The sequence below is a fragment of the Drosophila suzukii genome, chromosome 3 (assembly GCF_043229965.1).
Source record: "Drosophila suzukii chromosome 3, CBGP_Dsuzu_IsoJpt1.0, whole genome shotgun sequence".
NCBI lineage: Eukaryota > Metazoa > Arthropoda > Insecta > Diptera > Drosophilidae > Drosophila > Drosophila suzukii.
This window is the reverse complement of record NC_092082.1, coordinates 187,115-198,023: the sequence shown is the minus strand read 5'-3', so window position 1 is coordinate 198,023 and position 10,909 is coordinate 187,115. Positions and strand designations below refer to the sequence as shown.

Here is a 10,909-nt window from a genome sequence, read left to right as displayed (position 1 = left end):
AACCGTTAGTTCTGTCCAAGGCACACAGAGGCGTAGTCCGCAGAAAGAGGGGTTTGGGGGTCAAGGGCCCCCATTTAACCCCCTTAGCCAAAATCTGCCTACGACCCTGACAATGGGAACAATCTAAATTCAGACACCTACTAGTGAATTCTGTTCTCCTGGTCATCAATGCAATGAATCCTACTTTTTCCCATCGAATTGCGATCAAGCCAGCCCACATTTTTCGCAGCCAAGCTAGGCAATTGTGATTTCGATGTACCAGGCGAACAGAAAGCTTAGAAAGTACCCAAAGATCGGAGCACGGGTCTGGCAATCAGCTGTTTTTTTCAAGATGGCTGCCGAACGAGGGAATCCTATTGGCGGACCAATAGGATGCGAGCTTCTGTCAGTAAGTGCTTTTTGATCGGATCCCCTAAAGTATGCTAGAAATTTTGCATAAACAAGTTTTGACGAAAGCTCGATCAAATGTGAGCTTACTTTAGTTTTGAAATGTAACTTATTGGAATCTATGCATCTTTGTATTACAATGTTTCAATAAATTTCCCAATGTTTAATCATTAAGAAATAATTGAAAATTGATTAATTACATTGTTTAATCATGAAAAAATGTTCAGAAACGATTAAGCCACAGTTGCACAGGGTAAACACATTAGAAACGGTACGTACGAGTTAAATAAGTTTAAATTAGAGTATGGCGCAAATCGTTGTTAACAAAACTATGATGTACGGTGGACCTGAAGCCTGGGGCCCGGAGGCTATGCCTCGGTGGGCTTTTCGTGCAGCCAGGGCCGGAATATGGGCAGCGTCGACGGATAGTGGGTGTGGGTGTCAGGCTTCAGCACCGACTCAGGCCAGGTGTTGGCATTCGCCGCATCTCCGGAGTGCCGGAAGGGGTAGGTCGCCAGCACGATGGGAAGCTGCAGCTTGATCTCCTTCTCCATGGACTTTGGCTCGATTACGAAGAAGACGTCGTAAGATATCTTTATCAGGTGACAGCCGTGCAGGTTGGTTGGCGGCAGGGGCGGTACGTAAAGCTCGTTGTGCCACTCATCCTTGCCCCCAGGACGGATCTTGCCACGAACAAGGACAGCCAGCTCCCGCTTCTCAGTCTGCACTACTTTTCCGCGCGCCAAATACTCGATGGTCTGTAGGGAAAAGATTCGGAATTAAGTCGAGTCAATGCTGCAATGGAAGCTGGAACCTACCTCGGTGAGCGACGCCTTAGTGCGCTTAATGGACACATTGCTGTAGTTGGAGATGAATGCGGTGACCAGAATGTTCTCCCCAGGCACATAGCCACCGCGGTCCAGGGACACCCTGCACTTGATTTGACCTCCGCCCACGCAGACGACGCCCAGTTTGTGCTCCACTTCGCAGGTGAACGGTTGCTGAAGGAGCGAGGGTGAGCTCCTTACTGAGAAGAGTTGGTGTTGCTACTTACTGCCAAAATGGGTTTCTCAAGGTTCAGGTCGATGGGGTTCATCACGATGAAGACCTGGTGGTTCTTGTGGATGATGCCGTTATTCTCGCGTAGCGCCGCCTTGCAGTAGAACTGAATCCAGCCGTAGCGGCCCAGGAAAGTGGATGGCAGGCCCAGTGGCAGGCCGAGCTTGAAGGGAAAGCTGTGTATTCCCGGCGAGAGTATGGCTGGACCGCCCTGGTCCACGTCCCCCAGGAGTCGCATTCGGAAATCGATGTAGTTCTCCTTGTCGTACGTCCGCTCCTGTCGCCGACCGTTGCGCACCACGCCCTCACCCACCACATGGAAGTGGAGACCCAGGGCCGGCGTTTCGTCCTGCAACTCGATCAGCACGCGTCCGGAGAGGAACTGGCCCGGGAAGTACAGCAGGGAGGTGTTGTCGAAGATGATCAGGAATTTAAGCAGCTTGCGCGGCATCTTGGCTCCGTTTGGCTGCAGCTTTCATCGGCTGCGTGTGCCTGGGGAAAAGCCAACAAAAGTCGTCAGTTTAGCGTTTGCAATTATTTGGCACCGTCGCGCATGCGTCAATTCGGTTCGGCTTCAGTTCGGTTCGGTAATGACAACACTTATACCCAACCGTCATACTTGGCTACGTCTGCGGCCATGTACCACGGACTGCCACTGCCCTCACATTCGTATGTACGGCGTTTGTTTGCATATTTATGTGGGTAGCATCTAGGCGGGCTAAGGAAGCAAAACCAGTTTGGCGTGGCCCCAGAGATGGCTGCGTGCATGGCCATGCAGCACGACAGCCGCACATCCGCAGCAAGGTCAGGTAATGGGCATAGAGCATCTCGGGTCGTGTCACGCCCGCGCCCTCAACGCTGGCCCAGAGTCAAGCATGTGCATCTTTGCCAAAACCGTAAGCTGCAACTGCCATAATCGGCGAGCCAGTTCAATGCATTGGCTGACAATGTTGGGATTGCGGATTGTGAAGCCGAAACCGAAACCAACGCAAAAGAGGAAACTGACGTAATTTCCTCGTGGAAAGCGGATTCCCATCAGTCCAATGCCGTGTTTTGTGTGGACCACATTCATGTACTTATGTATGTATAAATACAGATCAAAGTTTTTGGGTAGTTAACTACAGATCGATTGTTTTCTGTATATCATTGTGGGCGCACTTAAAAGAATGATCGCTTTTCGAATACCTGTACACACACAAAGGTTTTTTTGGCCAGATTGGAACACCAATCCAGTCCAAGCCTATCCGATACGACCCGTTCTAGCTCTGAGCGCACGTTAACTTGGCTCGATCTCAACCGCGCTCGCTAGCGTTTGTTTAGCAACTGATCGTCGTCGTCGTCATCGTCATGCATCAGTTTGCGACTGAGAAGGTGACCGAACAACTTGTTTTGAGCGCGTTTCTGCGAGCGATCCGTTGGAGAGGAGAGAGATCCAGCTGGAGCTGGAGCCGAGGCCGAGATGTCGTAATATGCCAATCAGTTGCCCCACAGCTTTTGTTTTTATTATGTTTCGTATACGCGAACTGCATGGATAGGCTTGCCGTTCCAGCGGCCTCCCAGGATACGCTTAATGCGGCCTCTTTTCGCAGGTGATTCAACCGGACAAGCCTGACCGGCAACAAAAGACCAAAACCAAAACAATGGCAACTTGATACCAGGAACCCTTAGAACATTTCGCCTTTCCCAAAGTTGCACCTCTACAAATCACCCACCAAATCGACTAAGCTTTCGAGCAGATCGCTAATCAAGTTTGGTAATGCCTGCAAAGTCGCCACTCCGAGAGCAAGCAGGTGAAACTCCAACTTATGGGACTTAGTCGCACCTAGGAATGCCTGACTTATAAATCCGTAAGCCTTACAACACCAAGCCTGTGCTCCACAGGTATGTATCCACAGTCAACCGAACGTGTGCAGACATAAATGCAATAAGTGGCACACATTTATGCATTATGCATGCAATTCATACCGGTTTAGTGTTGTCTTTGGGTATCCAAATCGAAGAACCTCAACTGTAACTCATGAAAATGAAAGGCCAAAAGCCAAGCAAACTATCAAAAGAAAACAGAAACCGCACTGACTGCGAAAACCGAATCGGTGAATGGCTTGGCAGCCGGTGGCAGGCTATACCCAGAGCTCCCAGGGCTAATTCTGTTGGATACCTCGTTATCTTTTTTAGTAGGCTCGACCATTTGATCTGGTAAATCAAAGCTACACAGAGATTTTTTTCAAATATTTGGGGGGCCGATCCTATGTGGAGAAAACCCAATAATTCGCGCAACAGACTATGCTGATTATAAGACAAAACGATTAATATCCCTGGTTGATTTGCGCAAGTTTCTTTTCGGATTTCTCCCAACTAAATTAGTGACACTTAGTGGTAATGGCTTGAGTTTTCCATTTCTATGTTTTCTCGACTTAATTGCTGAGAATTGTTGACTTATAATGACCCAAGCCGTCACCATGAAGACAGATGGAAACGAGGCTCGATATATATACCGTTTGCGGTCTGGGCAGTACAGAGTATCTGAAAATTAGTTTACCTCGGATGGAGACTTCTATACTTGTTCGGTCCGAAATGATAATCGACTAGTTGGGCTCGGAGGTTCGGGTAGCCAACAATTAAGTGAGCTGGAGTCGCAGTCAGTGTGGTTTCGTAGCTGCTCCGTGCACCACCGTGCCGATCTCCAAATCTCGACTCCGTTTATCGCATTGTTAAAGGCCCGGCTCTATAGCAATTATAGTAAGCCTCCTTCCGTCTTTCATAATAGTAGCGAAAGCCAGGCCTTGCGGCAAAGAATATCTCGGTGTAGCATCAACTGCGGTGGGGAGTGGCCGGTCCCAACCATAAACCTACCCACGATACCGCAAAGTAAGGCTCAAAGAGAAAAACAAAAGGTGTTTCTCCGACAAATCGGTGGTGTGGAGAGCTGGCCTCTTGCTGTGCGTTTTGGCCACTGTTTTGCCTGCTCTTGGCTTCTTTCGATTCCCTGGCTTACTCTTAGCCGAACGGAGTTGCTTTTAAGACCGACTTGTTCGCGCAGTGCCTCAGTTGTGGCGATGAGGCCGAGCGCGCTGGTAAGACATGGTCGCAGCGGAAAGTTGGTCGAATCTGGGTCTTCAGTCGGGCAGGTGTATCGCGAGAAAGTTGAAACTGTAACAGGCCAGGCACTCGTAACCGTAACACAGCCCCCATGAGTCATCCACTCCAGTGTTTACATGGCGAGGAGTTGTTCTAGGTGGTCCACGATCGTATCGATGCCGTGAACACATGTCATGTTACCACAGATTAGCACAATTGGCTAATTGCCGATCTTGACACGTTGTTAACGGACGCAACCGGAGAGAGCGACCTGCGCAGGCGCACCAGATTCTGGAGAAGAACTGTTACCCAATTGTCTCCTCCGCTTACAAACGGTTGTGCTGCATAAATTACACCGATTGTTTTGTTTTCGTCGCGTCTTATACAATATCTGATTTGCATACCCCAAAAGTTTGATTGGCTAACCCTCTTTTATGCGCTGCTTCTACAGAATGCCAGCAGACACAATGACCAGTGAGCCAGCGGTTAATGGCTTTGGGCCCCAGAGCTTGCCAGCGCCAGGAGACGACGACTCGCTATCCTCGCTGTCGGACAACTTGTCGATTTGGATTGACGGCGAGGAGCACTGGATATCCGGCGTGGACGCCAGCACCACCTGTGCAGATCTAATCTGCGCGTTAATCAGCTACAAAAGCGTTCAGCAAGATACGTTACCTAAAGAAGATGCCCTCGCTGTTCGTCTGGGGCTAGAGCCCAGCCAAAAACATTCCGCCCAGACGCCACAGGAGTTTGCCATCGTGCAGAAGCAGCGGCACTACGAGGAGTACTTGGACGGCAGTGCCAGGCTCTTTGATGTTATCACTAGCCGTCACGCTTTGCCGAAGGAGGAAGTAAGGGAAAGGCTCCCATCAAGTTAAACGTTTCTCACCCCTATTTTCTTTCGCACAGTGCCAGCTTCAGCTTCGCCACTTGGCCATTTCAACCCGCAAGCACACCCCGACAACGGATAAGGACAGTGGGATGGGCAGTCCAGTGGACAGTTCGCGAAGCATGCGCTTCCGGCGGCGGGGCAGGCACAAGGTACTACTCTCCACTAAGACCGCGGAAAGCACCAGCACTAAGCAGCCAAAGAGGAGCCGGAAACTACAGCAGAGGAACCACCACATGACTCCAAACGAGAGTCTGCTGACCGTTATCCTGGCCCAGGATGAGACCATACTCCAGCAGATGTCCATGTTGCAGTAAGTAAAGCAGGACTTTACCTCCTAATATCCCTGACCTCCCTCGACGACTTTCCACAGCGAGAAAGACAGACAGATTTTGAAAATCGAGGAGGAAAAGCACCGGGCGCGTGAACGAGAATTGGGTAAAAACTACCTGCTTGAGACATATCTGAAGGACTTGGATGAGCCCCAAGAAAACGGCCCAGACCTTGAAGACTTCGAAGAGGAAATACAGAGATTACAAGATGATGGTATTTATGAAATTGGGTCATGTATATAAGAACTACAGCGCACTTCTTCTCTTTGCAGATAAGAACTACCGATCGCCAAACGATGGTGACACCGCCAAGGAAGAGATTTGCCTGTATTGGCTGGAGAAGATTCACGCGGTAAACAAGCAACTGCAGCGGGAAGAGGAACTGCTGCTCAGCCTGCACGCCAAGGTGCGTAGACACCAGGTGAAGCGGGCTTATCAAACGAAGAGCGAGGTGCTACTGCAAATCGATAGACTCGATACAGAGCTAGCGGCTCAGGTGGCGGATATCCACCGAGTGGAACGGAAGCTTTTCACGGCCAATGAACAGCTAAAAGCGAAGCTGGGTGTGCTTGAATGTTTGGGTCGCGAATTCGAGACAACGGTATCCAGAGGCGATCTAGAAGCCGCTGCCGCTGAAAGCGAGGAAACTGAAGAAGCGGCACTAAGCCCATCAGATGATATCCACCAGTCTGGGAATCGAACGCCAGTTTCAATGGGACACACCAGGCGACGCGTGACGCAGCAAGAACTGACGGACAGGAACTTGAAGGATCGACTAGTACCCGACAAGGGATTATCGAAGCAAATGTTCAAAGTGAGCAGATCACCAGATCCTCCTACCTCAACCGTGCTCAGAAGAGAATATTCACTTTCGCAAGTTCCGAAAACGGACATCCAGCACCTAGGCACCCTCGTTTAAATTCCGCGAGGAACCTGTGGTGCACTTCATTCAAGTATCTCGTTAAACGTATTTTGAACATCAGTACCAAATTTGTGTCAACTAACCAAATAGAGATTTCATTCTTTGTTTATGTTTAACACTCGAGTGTTTCGTGGTTAACGGCGTTGTATGGTACAACAACTATGGCTTATTACGCTAAAAAAGCTAGACACCAAAACAAGTTCCTTTTTGCAATCCCTAAATGTGCCTAAATTTTAGCGGACCTCTTCAACTGCTGCATGAATCCCGCATTGGGCTGAATGCTTGGCCTCCAGGATTTGACCAGATTGTACGCATCCTCGTAGCTCATGTCCCGGCGTTGCATTAAATAGCCGATGACCACGGAGGCGGATCGCGAAACGCCGGCGTTGCAGTGAACGAGCACACAACCCTGTGACCGGCGGGCCTCGTCGATAAAGTCAAGGGACACGGGGAGGACGTAGTGCGTCAGGTCGGTTTCCGGCAGATCCAGGCAGGGCAAGTACTTACATTTCACTGGCGTCGGCCACTCCACATCCGGCGTCTGTATGCCGACGCTCAGAATATGCGTTATCCTGTACTTCACAACATTGTCCGCGCAGACTGCGTCCTGGGAGCCGAGGTACAGAAAGTCGCTCAGAATGCAGGCGGGCACAGCATCGGGCTTCGTATCCACGACAAAGCCGTATTGACGCGGCTCCAACTGGTGCGAACTCGAGGCTGTGCCCTCCTCGCTGCCGGACGATCTCCGCTCAATGAAGCGGGCACCGGTGGGAGTGGTTACGACAGTGGCGGTGGGTCTCAGGTTGGCCAGCCGCTTTTGCAGCTCATACAGCAGTATCATTGCGCGGCTTTAGTTGAACGTGTCTCGGTAGTGCACTCGGCAGAGGTAGAGCCCGCAGGCCGGCGCCAAGAGCACGCGATGGTCCCAAGAGTTCTTCGAGGGAATAGTGAGCATCTGGTAGAGGCACCGCTCGTCGATGCGGCCGTTGCCCAAGGCAATCAACGCCCCGACAATGCGCCTTACTTGCTTGTACAGAAACGACTTGGCCTTGATCTCGATGTCCCAGTAGTTGTAGGTTTCGGATGCCAGAGAGGCGTTCGGCGCCAGAGCAAGTGATCTACCTGGACGAATGTTGATCTCGTCCACTTTGCGCACCGTGAACATGGGGTGATCCCGACTAGGGCCTTTCTGCCGGCTGACGCTCATAAAAGTGCGAAAGTCGTGGACGCCGATGAACATGCGCGCCGCGGCCTGTACCCTTTCGATATCAAAGCTGGGGGATCTGTGGAGGAATTTTTTTTTTTTTACCAATTTTGGGGCTTGCGATGATGTCTTACTGCAGAAAATAACAGCGATCGATTTCCTCCACGGGTATGTAGGCCTCGTAGGCCTTGTTCCGGAGATTCTCGTCTGCCGAGGGCGGATCTTTCGCGACGGCAAACCGGTACAAGTAAGTGCGCCCAGTGGCGTGGTAGCGGCAGTGGAAGGAGTCGGCCACCAACTGGCTGCTCAGCACTCGGATGGGAAGACGCTGCTTGGCGAAGGTCCGGTTGAGCACTCCCACTAGTATGGCATTGTCGTAGGGCTGTCCATTAGGCCGCTCAAGATCGACATGAACCGTCGAGTGAATGGCGTGAACACCAGCGTCTGTGCTGAAAGTGAATTGGGACTGAAGGTTCCGTAGAAGGCATCCATTGCTACCACTTACCGACTGGAGAGTACGGTCTGTATCTCGTTTGTGGGATGGAAAACCCGAAGCGCCAACTCCAAACAGCCTTGAATCGACTGGGTGTCAAGGCGCGACTGTTCCAATTTGTTCACCGTCTTCTGGATACCACTGCAGGATGGAATCGCTGTGTTTAGCCAAAGGCAGGTACTGAATTCTACCAATACTTACCGAAAAGTCGTGCCAATGTACGAAATGTTCAGCAAATACCTGTGCATGTTATATAGCACCTCCCACGCTGATAGAGATGGACAGCAACAGCTGGCGGCAGTTCCAAAGCTCTAGAGGTGGTGCAAGTCCAACGACACAACACAATTTGTTTCTTTCTCAGGGAATTTAACCATTCTGAGTACTGCTCATGTTATGTAACTCCGCGCAAATAAAAAACACTTAGGTTATCCTGACTATTAGGCAGTTATCCGTCAATATATTCCACAAAAAACGCAATTTTGGTTCCTCTTGCACTCAGCGAATATCGATACACGATTGCGAAATCGATTCCGGGTATTAGACAACAACAGCGCACCCGGCCACACTGCTGTCACGAGAATTTTGTAATAATAAAAGTTTAATTTTTAAGTAGACCAACAACTTTGAAGCCGAGTGTGGGGGGCCACCGGTCTAATACTTTCCCGTCTCTCGCACAGCGGTCCATCCAAATTCCAAGCGGCAGAGTTTGCCCGTCGACATCAGCAGTCACTAGACCAAGACCACCCAACCACCCCACCACGTAACTAGAATGGCCGGCTTCCCCGAGTACGCCCACGGCGAGGAGACGGAGGTCAATGGCTGGATCCGCTTCGGCCTGCGGCTGGGCGTCAGCGCAGCCCTGCATCCGTTCGAGTACTCCAAGACGCTCATCCAGCTAGGCTACGAGCCCATCGCTGCGATGCCCGGCAAGTCGCTGCTGGGCAAGCCGATCATGAAGCTGCCGAACATCTTCCAGTACGGTGGGTACAAAGTTCCGCTTCCGGTCAGAGGTGGATAACGTTTTTGTTTTTTGGTTCCGCAGCTGGCCACATACGGCGGGTCGACGGCCTCTACGGCTGCTATCGCGGTCTGGCCCCCAAACTGGTGGGCTCTCTGGTGGCCATGGTGGTGAGCGAACGGGTGGTGGACAAACTGGGCCTGGAGCAGCCGGAGGAGATAAAAGACGACTCCCAGCTCAGCGAGGAGGAGATGCAAGTCCTTGGAATCACGTGCCATGACCGCCGTGCAACTTCTGCTTTTGTTTATTGCAGGTACGTTCAGTTCAAGTCGAGTCTGAAGCGGGACATTGTATTGACGGTGAGCGGAATCGTGGCCTCGCATCCCTTTCACGTGATCTCGCTACGCATGATGGCGCAGTTCGTCGGCCGCGAGACCTTGTACACCTCTATCGTGGGCTCTGTTGCCGAGATCTGGAAGACTGAGGGCATCGCGGGCTTCTTCGCCGGTCTGGTGCCAAAGCTGCTGTGCGATGTGGCCTGCCTCGTGCTGAGCAGCTCCACCATCTACATCCTGAACAAATACGTCATTAAGGACAAGTTAGGCAGGCAGTACAACGCTGGTTTCACACAGTTCGCTGTTTCCAGCCTGCTGTATCCGCTGCAGGTGGTCTCCACCTGCTCGGCGGTAAGTGGTTCGCGCCTGATGGCCGGCCAACCGCCTATTATGCCGGCCTACAAGAACTGGGTGGACTGTTGGAACGATTTGCAGGTTCGCGGTGAGCTCAAGCGCGGAAGCTCTCTTTTCTGGCGGTGAGTGTTGGCTCGATCTGAAGGATTTCGTAACTAAGTACGCCTCAAACTCGTCCTTTCAGGTCCCAAGCCATCAGCTCTCCGGTTATACCTACCTCATTTGCGCCTCTGCCCAAGCTGGCGCGTTATCAGTAGGCGCCGAGACCACGACTGGACGACCCCGAACTGGCCATGGCCCTGGAGTCCACACTTCAACTCCCTAGCTGCGTTTGCCCTGCATTTCAATGGTGCTTCGACGACGACGAGCTCCATCCCAAGATAACTGCATTTGTTCTTCTGTCTCTACAAACCCAGCCACAATTCCGTTAATACAAGTTTACATCTAAGTGTTGAAGTGTCTGCATTCCCTTTGTGGTCGCTTGGTCCTACGCAAGTTTTAATTTTCTTTCAGCGTCTTACTAGCACTGAATTCTTTTGCGATGAAGTGGTTGAGCTAAAGCTTTTGCCCAATCCTGCGGAGTCTGCGGCATGATTCTTGTTACTGTTTACTGCAACATCTTGAAAATAAATCGTTTTGCCCTACAAGTGGAATTAAGATTTGTCTTAATTTTTCTTCTTAATTGAACTGAAAAATTTGATTGTTTAAGTACCGTAAATAAATCTTCGATATTCTTAACATATGTTGTTTCTTTACTAGGAAAATAGTTATTTTATCTGATTTAAACAATAAAGACTGGATTGTAATTTAGGAAACCCAAAATATTTACTTTTTTGCTTATGTACACAAAAAAAAACGAATATTTAAAAACATTGACGAAAATCGGCAAAGCAATTAA

The 10,909-nt window shown here is 50.5% G+C and overlaps 5 protein-coding genes across 13 annotated transcripts; 2 read left to right on the top strand and 3 right to left on the bottom strand.

Annotated features, from left to right (window-relative positions):
* Positions 1–575: 575 nt before the first annotated feature.
* On the bottom strand, positions 576–7,455 carry Vdup1 (arrestin family protein Vdup1). 2 transcript variants are annotated; one of them, XM_017078798.4, is made up of 4 exons: positions 7,175–7,455; positions 1,442–1,938; positions 1,206–1,388; positions 576–1,145 (listed from the first exon to the last, which is right to left on the bottom strand). In XM_017078798.4, the coding sequence occupies exons 2-4, from the start codon at positions 1,895–1,897 to the stop codon at positions 756–758; spliced, it is 1,029 nt and encodes a 342-aa protein (XP_016934287.1). In that variant the 5' UTR covers positions 1,898–1,938; positions 7,175–7,455; the 3' UTR covers positions 576–755. The 2 variants fall into 2 exon arrangements, with proteins under 2 accessions (XP_016934287.1, XP_016934286.1); XM_017078797.4 differs by lacking the exon at positions 7,175–7,455 and adding an exon at positions 2,632–2,770.
* On the top strand, positions 2,794–6,783 carry LOC108013120 (ras association domain-containing protein 10). 7 transcript variants are annotated; one of them, XM_070996453.1, is made up of 5 exons: positions 2,794–3,035; positions 4,976–5,375; positions 5,434–5,726; positions 5,787–5,959; positions 6,018–6,783. In XM_070996453.1, the coding sequence occupies exons 1-5, from the start codon at positions 2,794–2,796 to the stop codon at positions 6,662–6,664; spliced, it is 1,755 nt and encodes a 584-aa protein (XP_070852554.1). In that variant the 3' UTR covers positions 6,665–6,783. The 7 variants fall into 7 exon arrangements, with proteins under 7 accessions (XP_070852554.1, XP_016934283.3, XP_016934282.3 ...); XM_017078794.4 differs by having other exon boundaries at positions 2,926–3,293; XM_017078793.4 differs by having other exon boundaries at positions 2,926–3,327.
* Mkp (MAP kinase-specific phosphatase) lies at positions 6,755–7,508 on the bottom strand. The gene has a single exon (XM_017078802.4). The coding sequence runs from the start codon at positions 7,506–7,508 to the stop codon at positions 6,894–6,896; it is 615 nt and encodes a 204-aa protein (XP_016934291.1). The 3' UTR covers positions 6,755–6,893.
* A 9-nt stretch (positions 7,509–7,517) lies between these two features.
* Positions 7,518–8,758, bottom strand: LOC108013124 (tRNA pseudouridine synthase-like 1). The gene is made up of 4 exons (XM_017078801.4): positions 8,566–8,758; positions 8,377–8,505; positions 8,006–8,320; positions 7,518–7,950 (listed from the first exon to the last, which is right to left on the bottom strand). Exons 1-4 carry the CDS (start codon positions 8,610–8,612, stop codon positions 7,518–7,520), a joined length of 924 nt encoding a protein of 307 aa, XP_016934290.3. The 5' UTR covers positions 8,613–8,758.
* A 48-nt stretch (positions 8,759–8,806) lies between these two features.
* On the top strand, positions 8,807–10,749 carry Mtch (Mitochondrial carrier homolog 1). 2 transcript variants are annotated; one of them, XM_017078799.4, is made up of 5 exons: positions 8,807–8,948; positions 9,042–9,344; positions 9,407–9,575; positions 9,636–10,133; positions 10,196–10,749. In XM_017078799.4, the coding sequence occupies exons 2-5, from the start codon at positions 9,134–9,136 to the stop codon at positions 10,266–10,268; spliced, it is 951 nt and encodes a 316-aa protein (XP_016934288.2). In that variant the 5' UTR covers positions 8,807–8,948; positions 9,042–9,133; the 3' UTR covers positions 10,269–10,749. The 2 variants fall into 2 exon arrangements, with proteins under 2 accessions (XP_016934288.2, XP_016934289.2); XM_017078800.4 differs by lacking the exon at positions 8,807–8,948 and having other exon boundaries at positions 8,950–9,344.
* Positions 10,750–10,909: the final 160 nt, after the last annotated feature.